The sequence below is a fragment of the Falco punctatus genome (assembly GCF_963210335.1).
Source record: "Falco punctatus genome assembly, chromosome: Z".
In the NCBI taxonomy this organism is placed as follows: Eukaryota; Metazoa; Chordata; class Aves; order Falconiformes; family Falconidae; genus Falco; species Falco punctatus.
In genome coordinates, this window is record NC_137586.1 from 38,657,668 (window position 1) to 38,671,376 (window position 13,709).

The 13,709-nt window shown below is 37.3% G+C and overlaps 1 protein-coding gene across 2 annotated transcripts in view; it reads right to left on the reverse strand.

Moving 5' to 3' along the window:
- Positions 1 to 574: 574 nt before the first annotated feature.
- Positions 575 to 13,709, reverse strand: part of RORB (RAR related orphan receptor B) — a 155,516-nt gene continuing 142,381 nt past the window's right edge. For both annotated transcript variants that reach the window (XM_080373340.1, XM_080373339.1), the window contains exons 9-10: positions 9,678 to 9,790; positions 575 to 9,194 (exon numbers count right to left, since the gene is read on the reverse strand). In XM_080373340.1, coding sequence (XP_080229466.1) covers positions 9,039 to 9,194; positions 9,678 to 9,790 — 269 coding nt within the window. In that variant the 3' untranslated portion in view covers positions 575 to 9,038. The remainder of the gene's footprint in view (positions 9,195 to 9,677; positions 9,791 to 13,709) is intronic.

Below are 13,709 nucleotides of genomic sequence, written 5' to 3' on the forward strand. Positions count from 1 at the left end.
AGATATTTGAAAGTGGGAAGTATATGAAAAATCATTTTCTCTCATAATCCTAAAAGCAAGGAAGCATTTTCAGGGATATTTCAAAAATATTAGAAAGTTTCATTTAAATCTAAATATCTATTTTAATTAAGTTTTTCTTTTTTATAAATTGGTAATCATAAAATACTAGCCATTAAAGTCATATCAGGATGCTGGAAAAGCATCCAAATACTTTGCGTGTTATTTATGCTCCTGCCTGTGTTATTATAGCTGTTGTTAAACTGGACTTAATTTCTTTTTCTATTATGGTCTTTAAAACATGTATTTGGTGAAGGTCAGTTATGGCTTCAGATTACAGCTAATGAGTGACCTGACCTCAAATCTGAATAAGAAATTAAAGGCATACAAAAATATTTTGCTCATTGGAAAGAAGGAAATGTTTCTATTAATAGAATTCATGCCAGAAGGATTCATAAAAGCCATACGCTGTAAAGAATCATTATTTGCTTGAGCAACTTTTCTTCAAATTATATTAGTCAAATGCAGTCTGCAGGTATTAATACAATACTAACTGTACAGACTCACTGGGATCATGTTTCATTGACAGTCCCATCTTTTTTTTTTTTTTTTTTTCTCATTACAAACAGAAGTATACACTAAACATCAATGGCTGGTCAAAAGGCTTTATCTATTACAATCAGTTTCCATAAAAACTGAAGAGTACAATACACTTACAGGAAGCAAGTACATAATTTGCTCTTTGATGTTTTTCCTCTTTAAAAAAAATCATTACAAAGTCTTATGCTTAAACAGAGACATAGAAAAAATCAGTGTATTCACTGTCCCAAGTTATTTACAGCAAAAATTACAGAGACAGCATACATAGTATCAGACCTTCCACAAGCATATATTAAAAGTAATTACATTTGAAAAAATATTTTATTTGTCTTCTACATTTCTACAATACATACTCAGGTTTCTTTCTTGTTTTGTTTGTTTAGTTTTTAAGTAACTTTCTTTAGTGTTAATCAGATGAGGCAGAGAGTGCAGCTGGAAAATAAAGGGATTTTGTTGCTATTCTGATTCTTATTTTATTTATACCATCCACTCATTACAACCACAGTAATTAGTTTAACATGGGAATTATCTCACAGCAATTAGCATAAATCTCAAAATACCCCATGCGTTTGATTTAGCTGGGTGTTGATAACAGCTTAGACTTCGGTTGTGCTTTATTTGTGGCCACAAGTACAATCACAGAGCCGCTCCCTGTAGCCTACCAGAGGTCACATTGCAGTCACACAAGAGGCAAAGACTGTCACGGCTAGTTCACTTGCTATGCTACTCAGTGGCTTTTTAATAAGTGCACGAATAAATCCCCATCTACTGCACGAGAATGTGTGGTCCACACTCCGTAGGGTTAAATGATTATTATCATTTCTCACTAACAACAAAACACCTTTTTTGCCTGATTCTGACATTGAAGTGACACATTAAAAAAACACAAATGTAGTGCATCTGAATCTGAATCCCCAAAGTCAACAGCCTAATGTAGTTACTTTGACTTATTAAGCTGTGTGTCTAATCAAGACAAGTATAAGTGCTTTTTTAAATTTTTTTTTTAATTTTTTTTTTTTTAAATAAGCTGGTTTTATCTGGAACAGTCTTCAAGGTAAAGCCTGTTCTTTCCTGTTCTTTGTGGTTGACCATCTGGCCCTGCTTGTTTTTCAATGCAGTTGCGTTCTTGTTGTCCAAATAAGGGACCAACGTGATCGTAATATTGAAAACTAGGAGACATTTTTAAAATTCTGTTCAGACAGTTTTATATTGAACATACTTTACTGCTGCCAGTGTATAGCCATAAACAAGGGCCGCAGCCTTTTCTTGAAGCACACATATTTTTCTCAACAGCAGTATTTTTGATCACAAAGTAGCAGCTCCATCCAACAAATCCAACAAATATGCAAAACCACAGTGATATCTACATTAGATGAAGTTTTTCTTTATGTTATTGTACAGAAGACCACGTGCAAAGCAAACAATTTCTGCAAGTACAGTTACAAAGAAACACTTATAATTTATTTATTGCTGCTATATTCAATGATGTTTTCTTTCACTCTCCCTACGTGCTGTGCTTGAATTGTGAGGATGATGAAATTATGTAAATGTAGTACGTCACATTACTGAACTCACTGTGAGCAGTATTATCCTCGCTGCCTGCAGTAACACCCAGGAAATATCTCCTTTCCCAGAGTGTTTTGTGCATCACCTTATTCTCTCAGCACGAATGAAATGCAAGGACCATTCAGAGGACACCGACACACCCATCATGTCACTGGACATTCAGGATGTCTTTTTAGGAGAGTTACTGATCTGTGAGCTACCACTGTAGAAATTTTAGGTCTCTTCTTCTCACAATGGCTTTCATCTGCAGACTGAATACCCAAGTGGCTTTTATAGTTAAGTGATCTGCTGCAAACTGTTTCTGGGATGGTAAATTACCGGGGTGTTGGGCTCATTGTTACACAGCCTTACTTGCAGGGACAACACATGCAGTGACAATATAGCGAAGTGAGGACCCTGGGAGGAAGAGGAGGAAAGAGCCTGCTTCCTACCTCCTGGGTGGAGCCTCCCTTGCAGACTGCAGGTAAGGGTCAGCCTTGAGAAAGAACAAAGACATTAGGAGCCCAGAAGAAAAGGAAAAGGAAAGAGAAGCAAAGATCTCTGGCCAGAAGACTGTTCCTTTTAATGGGCAGGTGTCACACGAACAAGAATTTCAGTCACTTGAATGTGGCTCCAGCAACCAGAAAAATTAAAATTTATATTGTAATGGGACAGTTGGTAAATAATATGATTATGAAAACCTTGATGCATAGGGATTTTGGCTTCTCCTTTCCACCTTTTGAAGTTGTCCACCCATCTTCTAGGTGTAGGGAGTTCAGAATATGGAGTTAAAATCTTTATAAACCCACTGTAAGAACAGAAGCAATGATCATACACAGAGCTGAGGAAAGCCTCTTGGCTGGAGACCTGGAATTAACTCAATCACTGGCATACAGTCCACTGTAATTTGTCTTTCTGTGTGTGTTCTTGTATTGATAGGTCTGTAGAAAACATGTGGTGTAAAGCTAGGGATAAGCAGAAGCGCATCTCAAAATTCTAGGAAATGGAGTATTTTTCCCTAGTGCAGTAGAAAACGGGTCATGTTTGCTTGAGGTAAGAAAAGGACTGGTCATGCCATGGAGAAGCATTGCTACAGAGGCCTGGGGGTAGCTATGATTTTGTGCATCCCTGAGAAGAAAGGCTAGCTGTTAGCCACTTTATACTACTTGCTTTTTATACACATTTCTCCATGTGGTAGTTCAGCATACTTGTTGCTGTTGTTGCTGACATACTATTATTTCTTTCACATCTTAACCTTTCTTCTTATACGCCTGCAGCAATTCTGAATATGAGCTCACATTAATGGTACCTAAACTCAGTACCTTTAAACTGCACTTTCTTTTGTCAGTTATCTGAATTCAGTAACTCATACAAAGCTTGCTTGCATTTTGTTTCCAAAAGGACTTTAACATCACAAACTGATGTGTCAGTAGGGCTCCACTGACCGTGAAACAATGAGTGAAGTGAGTCCTGCATCAAGCTGAGGAAATGCTGACAGTGAATTCAGTTTATACCAATGTTATTTCTAATCACTGGCTTGAAAGCCTTGTCTGGGTCATGTTCATTTGGGCAGCTCAACCCGTGCCCTTCAAAGCCTCTAACATTCTCTTCCTTATTATCACTGTTATATTTATATAGCTATTTTTAGTAATGAAACATCCCTGAGTGGCATACAGTGCAACATCTGCATCAAGCAGTGATTGTCATTTACAAAGTGTGAAACTTAAAAGGGAAAGAAGAGGACTAGGTCTCCAATACACTGTTCCTAATGGATGTCAGAGACAGCAGTTAAGTTTCTAGAGCGGAGGCAGAAAGTGCTGGCTGGGACAGGTTGGTAGATGTAAATACACTGTTATTGCCAGGGAAAAGCAAGCTGTTCTGTCTCAGTTTTCCATTTTATATGTGCTCAGGCAAATTTGGACAAAAAACTCTTTCATGTTTCATTTTGATCTCATTGCCCAGTGCTATATTCCTGGGATGTCCAACAGACAATGACTCTGAAAATAGGAACCATCTTCCAGGCTGGGCCCTGGTTCTTCCTGGAAACAGCACAATCAACGCAGAGTCAGGAGGAAGGAGGATGGGGGAACCCGAACATCTTTCAAATGTACTTTTTAGCACAGCTTTAAAGGGGGTGAAAAATGACAATGGGGAAAGGAGCCATCGCCTGCACATCTCTAACTGTGCTGCCTGACTGATTTGTGAAACTGCTGCAGCCTCAGAGCAGCTCCCACAGCCTGGTGGTGGAAGGCTGAGAGGCCAGTGTATGGGACTTGCTTTGCACTCTCTTTGTGTAGAAGTTATGTCAGAAATCCCTGCAAACTATCCCAAAGGGAAATGTACACCTGTGCAAGCTGTCACCATGAAAATGAACAAAGAAAATCAAATAATAAAGCTCATCTTCATGGACAGGTCTGGTAGCTGCTCCACCTGGAACACCATAACCTGGCACAAGCACTGAAATAGCATTGGTGGCCCAGGTGCAACAGGAGGAATAAACTGATCCCTGTGAGATGGGAGTTGAAATGAACAATGGAAAGCATGAAGTAAAAGCATTAAAATGCAAGTATGAGAATAACATCTGACTTGTGTTCTGCAAAACTCAAAGGGGACCTCTTTACACCAAGGGTCTCTAACTTTATGAGGCGTTCAGCACCTTCTGTGGGGTGCTGAGATGTCTCCATTTTTAGAGGCTCTAGTTGGAGCTAAGGGAGCCTGACAACTTGCAGAATCAATTCCTAAATGCTGCCTATCACAAACCAATCAAAAAATATACATTGCTTTTGGAAACAAGTTGGCTCAGCTGAGTGCCTTCTATTACCCTGGCTTTTTTTCTAGGAATCGCTAAAACAATCTTTCCATTAAAAGGAAATATGACTCTTGGAATTAATTCTTTACACAAAGAACTGGCAAGAGTGACATCTACACCAAAATCAAGTCTCTGTGGTAGTATAATGAACAGTCTACATCTGCTTCCTCAATGCCAAGGATAATTTAGATCAATGTGGTGGTTGAATTATATGAGAGCAATGCTAGAAGATTCAATACATGCTTTAAATATCCTTTTGTTAAAGATCCTGGCTTAATCAATCGTTAAAAAATGTGTCCCATTTGAAAACCTTGTCACTAAAAAAATAAACAAACATAACCAATTACGACAGAGACCAGATCTGACAAATGCTAGTTTTAGAGATTTCATTGAAGGGCTTCAGATACTACTGTGGACTAATGAAAGCCAAGAAGAAATAAAAGTGTAGTACTATTATTTTCTGAAATGCATTTTGCGAGTGGATTATGCAGTTATTTACTCTAATTCATGCTATTCTATTATTTAAAGTCTATGGATAGCTCCAACATATGAAATCCAGTATCAAGAATTTTAAATTTGGAATATAAATGACTATGTATCAAAACCAACAACAAAAATCCAGCCTGTGTCATGTGATTGTTATTTTTTGTTCTAAACTCAGTTAAAGAAGGGCAACAGAGGTACTACTTTACTTATGTGGTCAATCTCAAATCACAGAAAAACAAATAAAATTTATCAGCCTTAGTTACCACAAATAATGTATGAGAACGTATTTTTATTTTCCAAATAAGCAACAAGGTTATTTGCTCAAATTCTTTAAAAGTAGTAACAAAAACAGAGCAAGCTGTTGATAATTAACCATGTTTGAAGATAAAATTTTGGCAATATTTGTACTGTTTGTACAGGCTATTGCCTATCAATGGCAATGAAGATTCTGTATACCAGCATCTTAATGTTTATCAGACAAAGGCAACAATCCATTTTTATTCCAGGAATGGATGCTGCTACCTCTGTGGCCTCTGGCAAATCATTTAACTTCTTTTCCTTCATTTCCACATCTTTAAAAAGTGGCAGTAACCTCATGATTGAAAAGGTCATGAGGTTTCAGTGATTTAAGAATAGTGCTTTAAGGATTAAAACCCCTGTGGATAATGACTAAATAATGTTCTCACTGGTGAGCTCCACTTGGTTACCTTGTCTGAATCATGAGTCAAAAATTCCAAGGACTGATTAGCTTATTTGAAAAGAACAAAACATTTTCAAGGTGTAACATATAATTGTGAAGGACTATTTATAAACACGACAAACCTCTTTATTTATTAGCACTAAGAGCAGTAACGACATATTCTATATTTCTGTGGGTTGGCTACATATGTAACTATTAATGTACTGAAAACAAGTTTATAAAGGATTTCAAACAAATATATACGTGTGTGTTTGTGTGTTGGAAAAGACAAGGAATACATGAATCCCCTGCAGTTAAAACTGTGCACTTCTAGGGTTCCGTTTGACTTGAATTTTTTCCCAAATAAATTCAAACAAGTAGTACATAAATATAGCTGATTAATGTTTTTTATAATAGAAAAGAGTTGGAGTTTGGGGTCATTTTCATGGATTTGCCAGTAAAAGGGGCTGCAAACAGATAAATCATCTTCTAAGGGGATGCCAGTCTAAGGGTTTAAATGGAATAAAGAAGCATCAAGAGCAATGCTTTATTATGTTAATTGAAGACATTTTAATGTAATCAATGTAGGTCAGAAAATGTGCTCTGAATTTGGAGCAAAAAAGGTATTTTTAACAACTGCTGTTCTGTAAGACTAAGTTTGAAGAGTATGTTGTGTTTGCATCAAAATTCTCAGCACAACTAACTTCTGTACAGTTTTTTTCTCTTTTCTTTTTGAAGTTGTAACAGACCTACAGAGAAACATTTAATAGCTGAGAGTTTGAAACTACTCTTGTATCTGATCTGACATTGTTAAAATAGAGCAAAAAAATATTGATGTTTCTAGACTGGATTCTGCCATGAAACGTGAACTTGCAAACCAACTGATGGAGGGCATGGGAAAACTCCACAAAGTACTTGGAATTGCCTGTGAATTATTTGGTCATGCAGAAAAGGGAACAGAAGATTGAGACCAGAGCTGTGTGAGTATGCTGGAAAAACTGGAGGCATTAAGTTGTCACTACAACAGATCAAGTTTCTGCACCCACCCTGGGGCCCACCTGTGTCCCTGTGGGCTCCCTGTGACCCTGCTCTGCCATGCAGCCTGGCAGAAAGTGGGTCCTTTGGCCTCCCTGTCAATGTGCTCATCCTCACCTTGCCTCAGACTGCACTGACTTCTGTGTGATTTGAAATAAGGAAATATATTTGCTCATCATCTTGCCTTCATTTCTTCTCTGCTGCCTGCTTCCTCTTTTCTATTCTACTCCCTCCACTGGCATCTCCGGAGACTTCTCTGAAAAAGCTCACAACGGGTAAAAGTGGTGGTAAGGTCAGGGTGGTAGCAGAAACTGAATCCCTCTTCCATAGCTAAAAAGTCTATGTCTTGTATCTCTGGCACAACCCAAATACATTAATCATGACTGCTAATTAAACTTAATTAATCCACAAGATTAAGTCCGTGGCAGCCTTCCACCCCACTTTGTATTTGCCTTTGGTTTTGCAAGCAAATGCACATAAAGTCAGTTCAGAGACAGACAAAAAGAAAGCCCTAATTCTTTGTTCCCTTCCTGAAGTGAATCTAAAATCAACCCTATATATGTGTATATATATACAATTATATACATACAGGTATGTACATACATATATGTATGTGTATGTAACACATATATGCATGTGTGTAATGGAAACCATCAGTGCCATCTCAATGATGGCTGTGTCAGAAACACTGATAGCTGTGTTTGCCTTCGTAACCATAGACGTTGCTTGCTTTGACTTTCCTCCTCCTTCACCCTCTTCCTCCCTCTGCCGCTACTCTTCAGGGCTACGTTTTAGGCTCCCTATGATTTTCATTGGGTTCACTATGTGTCTTTCCATTGAGTTCAGCAAAAAACCAAGACTTGCAACTACTTTTCAAAGCAGTATATATGAAATAAAATCATGAGTGGAATCAGAAAAATGTACATGTGGGATAGTCTACATTTTTACTCCGTGTTTCAAATACTTCACTGACATCAAGTCCTACGATGTTCACTTTTATATATGCTCTATCCCTGTAACAGGGAGAAAAATTAAAAGAAACTCCTTTTCTTCTCTCCACTAAAATCATCCAGACAAGGCTTTTGCACCATTGATACATTCCTGATGTTTCATTTACAGACTGCACACATGCACTACGTTACACATATCTCAGAAGTGATCCTGTCATTACACATCAGCAACTAATAATTTAACTCTGACTGGCAAAGCAAATCTTGATTGCCCAAAGTAAATCTAATACATTACTTGGAGAGTAAGAAATGCATGACAGCTGGGCTGAGCATCCTTTAAAAGTAGGCATGGGATTTTTAAGCTACAGCATGTATGCATATAATACCTACATATATATATATATTTTTTTAAGTATATAGCACATATATATATGTGTGTATTCCATACATGCACCATAATTTCCAAGACAGCTACAAATTTCCACATGCATTAAACTATCTAAAAACATAGAAATAGGCAAGTCTAATAAGTGGAATTTTCTTAAATTATATTTGAACAATAAACAGCAAGAGTAATACTGCAAAGTACTGCTCTATTCTCATGTATATCTACAATAAAATTCTAGGAACAGTTGTCTCCCAAAACATCCCCCAATAAAATAAAAAAAAAAGATAACACCCAGTGTCCTATATTCGCATATTCATTGTCAGTTCAAAAATTAAAAAAAAGTAAACAAAGAAAAGAGAAAAAAGACATCCCCACTCAGAGTTGCATATTTACATTCTTCAAACTGTAGCGGTGAAAAATAAATCTATTAAGTGCAGGACATTCCTAGTGTTGCAGTAGTGACATTTTTAATAAGTTCTTCATGAAAACATTTCTTTATGTCTTAATAGTGATGCATTCCATGACTACGTGAAAATTCTATTATCCCCTTCACTTGCAGCCAGTCGTAGAGTCTGGATTGAAAAGCTCCTTGTATAATGGAGGAAACAGTGTGTTCACTATATCTGGATGAGACTGCTTAAATACCTGTAGTTTCTCTCCGTGCAAGTTGCAAAGTGCAGTAATGGTTGGTATCTTGGCTATTAACTGTGAGACATTAAAATAAAAAGAAAAGGAAGAGGGAGGAAGCAAACTTAGTATAAATTGCAGTTTCCAAAAGGGACTATGTTAAGATCTTGTTGGGTAACTGAATGCAATACTCTGAACTCCATCAAAACTACACATCCAAAGGACCAGACACTGTTCTTACTGTAAAAGCTCAAAAACAATTGTCCTGGAAATTTTAGGCATGTACCAAAGAAGTATATAGCAAGGAAATGCCTCCAGGGGTATTTTTTTAAGGCAGCCTCATTCTTGCGAGGATACCAATTAAAAAGATTAGTGGTTGAAAAAAAAGCAGACTAAGAGGAACCGGGGGCAAGAGTAAAACAAGACTTACTTCTCCTGTGCATTACCAGTACATAGTGTGCTGCTTTTAACTTACATTAATGTGGCAGTACATGGGGAAATGACTACCAAAAAAAAGCATCACAATCAAGGAGTGCTTGGCTCTTTGTCTTAACAATTTACCTTTGTCAAAGTCTCATCGTCGAGGTGGTTCTTCTGGATCACATGTTGAAGTGCAAAGTAAATCTTTTCCTGAAGCTTCTGGACTTTCCTTGGCTCTATTAACCAGGCTCGATCTGAGAAAAAGGAAAGCAAGAACTAAAGTCAAGAATACACACACATTGGGCACGCTCATGGATGAAAGTGTCCCATGCTGGCAAGCGTTCACAGCAATCATAATTCCCGTGAGAAAGGATAGCATGATAATTAAGACATAGTTTCAGAGGCAAAGTATTTTAATCTATTAAAAGATCACCTGAGATTTTAATTACCAGAAACAAAGCGTACAGAAACACAATAGCTCTGCATCTCTTTAAACTGGGATGTTAGAGATAAAGATGGGAGTAGAAATGACACAAGGCACAACCATTTTATCATTTTCTGTTGGTAAAATCAGTGTTCTTCCAACTTCATACTGGCTAGGTGAAAAACATATGTTATCTCAGTGGCTTAATACATAAATAATAAACATATTGATCAAAACAGTTCTTAGAAAATAATAGAATAGAATTATTTAAAAATTAAAATAAAATATATCTCATTATTTACTAGGATAACATTTAAAGACCAAATATTATATTCTGAATAAAAAGAAATGTCTTCCTGCAAAAGAATTTCTTTAATAATTCAAAAGAATTATGAGCCGTTGCAATGTCTTGAAGTGCAAATTTCTCATTATTTAAAAATGTTCTCTTTTTAAACAACACAAAATAAAAGATTATCTGGGAGAATAACAATTACAGACACAGTCATTTGGAAACCTATGTGGCTTCTACTGAACTCAAACCCTAAGTATAGCAGGTCTTCCTTAAGATCTATATTCTCACAAGTCATAGCTTCTGGACACAAATACTTTGAATGAGAAGCAGCAGACCCCAAGACAATCCCAAAAACATTACAAAGTGTGTTCACAGCATCATTCAACCTTCTGTTCTCCTATGCTGCAAACTTGTTTCTTCCTCCCTCTTTTCCTTAGTCCAGACCAATTCTTGGGTATAGATTTCAGCTTTCAAACACAAAGAAAATTTCTTTTATCACAGGGCATGAATCTTCATGTGCAAATTGAAAAGTGCAGGAAAATCCCTTCTACTTTCAGAGCTCTTTCACCCACTCCCAGTCACTAAAATAATCCATAGAAATAATATAAATCGATCATTTCAATGAGCATACGTGTCAGAAAGGCTGGAGCTGAATAGTAAGTATTTCGTCACAGAAGGAGCAGGATTCTGTCATTTGTCTGACTGTGGAGAGATGTGTATGAAAAGTGTCCATCAGCAAGTACTGAGAAAAGAGACAAACCCAAACCTCTAGTTACTTAACAGATGACCAGGAAAAGAAAATAATCTTTTTGCAAATCTTAGAGAATCATGCTCCCAGAAGGTAAGCCAATGGATCCTGTGCTACCAGTGGCAACAGAAACAGGATTAGCCGGGAGCACACACAGCCATCTACACAAATAAGCACACAGTAATATTTAGACTTCACAGGGTAGGTGTCAATTTTTATGCTATTGCAAAAACACACTTCTCAATAGTGTTAAATTGAGGCCTATTGTGGCAGACTGGAGCTAAAAAGATTTATCACAGAAAGCAATCCTTAAAGATTTATCTTTCTGTCACAAGAATAAGCTTAAAAATAGACGGAGGCTGTTGGAGGAGAGGTATAATCATTTATCTGTCATGGAGCATGCTGTATATAACAGAAGCATTCTTCAATTCATGACAAGAGCTAGGTGAGACTTTTACAATGGATATTATGTTCATCTTCCAAAATGTGGTTTCTACTCTCTGAAAACCATGTGCAAAATTTGACGGAATTCCCCAGGTACCCATAGTTATGTTCACAAAAGTACAGGAAAAAGCCAATAGAATCGTGGTGACCCAAAATTCATCTCCCAAAATGTGGTTTCTACCCTCAGGTACCTCTAGTTATGTTCACAAAAGTACAGGAAAAAGTCAATAGAATAGTGGTGATCCATACAGGATGTAAGAAGCAGTGGTTCAGTTCCATACTTTTCCTTTTGGGTTTTGAACTTGTGTCTCTTAAGTCTACACAGGCCACTAGGCTAGACAATAGTACAGGAAAAAAGATGAGGGGCAACTCTGCTTTTGCAAAAAGAAAGATGGAAAAAAGGAACATGGCCAGGCAGAATTTCGGAAGTAGTGGCACACATGGGGCAGCTAGGCTAGTGTCTTACCACCTGGCTCTGGCATGTTTGCAGGTGGAGGTGCCTTTGTAACCTTTACTGCACTGCTTCTACAATGTTTTAACCTTTGCAATCAGAAATCAAGTTAAAGACTCACCTCCAAGCAGAGTAGTTAGGTACACCTTAAAGGGGATAATCTGGATTTGTGCTCTGAATCAGGTGGAAAATGGGTTTGACATTGGGCTTTGCAACCTTAAATTTATATTAATGGATGTTCTTAGGTCCCCTTACTCCCTATAGGACCACTTTTGTTTCCTGTAAACTACCCTAAACATTGGGATCAAGGGTTAAAGATCAAGGGTTAAAGAATCACCTTTCAGGATGGTGGCTTCTGTAGAAAAGAAACTTGAATATCAGTACTACCCATAGTATATCATAGAATCTCTGTGTACCTGTATTAGTGGATGGTGCAGATACTTCTGAGAAGCGGTGCTTCATTTTTAATTTTTTACCTATGTTCCCAAGATGAAACACTTTCTTGTGAAGAAACTGGAACATCTATTGTATAAGGAAATTGTTTCTTTTTCTATTGTTAACTATCATTTTGTAGGAAAATAAATGGTAAATTTCAGTGTCAATTCAACCTGTACTGGTTTTCCCTGCCTTCCAACACACAAATTTCGCAGCCCAGATGAAACAGGAATTATTTGCACAATCCAAATTTGCATTCTTTTCATGAAAAAGAGATTGCTTTCAGTCATGTACATGCTACTTCAGACCATAATTTATTTCTTATTGTGCCTTCTATGACTAAACACACACATGCTTACAGACTACAGAAATAAGCAGTCAGCATGCGTCAAGCTGACTTTCCCCTTTTTGTTTTGTTTTGGGTTTTTTTGTGTTTTTTTTTAAAAGCAATAGGAGACACTGTGTGTGTCCTCTTCTTGCAAGTAGGAAAAAGCCAACTTGGATGTGAAATGAAGAACTGTGGATTATTGAAATACTTCATCTTGTAACACCACCTTCAACCCTGAATCTCGATTATAGTGAAGAAAACCTTGGAACTGCCTCTTTATCTGTGCTACTTAGCAGAAACAGAAGCTGCTATTCAGGAGACACCCAGCTTTGAAAGGCTGTATCAGGACTGATGTAGGCCAGGGCTGAAATGCATTATTATAGTTAGTGGAGAAGCTTTTACAACACATGCCTGCAATACAGCTGGCTCAAAGCCAGAGCTGAATTGCTAGCTTTTTCAGGTGGTTAGTACAGCTGCAAGAAGTAGGAATGAATGTGGATAGAGTATCCATGACATGAACTTCTGGTGGAACACAAGAGATTTTGGTGCTTTAAAAATTAAAGGGACATATGTAGAATTTCAGAGCTGAATGAGAATTTTCATGTCCACCTAATGTCTACCTGCAGCTAAGCACATTTCATAAATTACTTGATCCAAAATCCATTAAAATCAGTGGGAAACTTTCCATTTGGAAAACTTTCCATTACTGACATAGGTTTTGCCCAGGCCTTAAGGCACAGGACATCCTGAGATACTAGAAACTTTCTGCAACCAAATTTTGTTGAATAGGGCTATTACTTCTTCTACTTTCCGAGATTACCTAGAAGACAGAAACATGTTTTCAGTCTGGCTAGAAATTACATAACTGAATTATCTTTCTCCCTACAGACAAGATGCCCCCATCTGATCCACAGTGCTTCGAAGCAGCTTCAAAATGTCCTTGTTTCCGTCTGTTCAGCTAACTCCTAATTTTCTGTTCCTAACTGTAAGAAAATAAACTGAAGAGTGAAAAACCCTCCAGCTGTTACAAAAGACAAATACAGATCCTGCT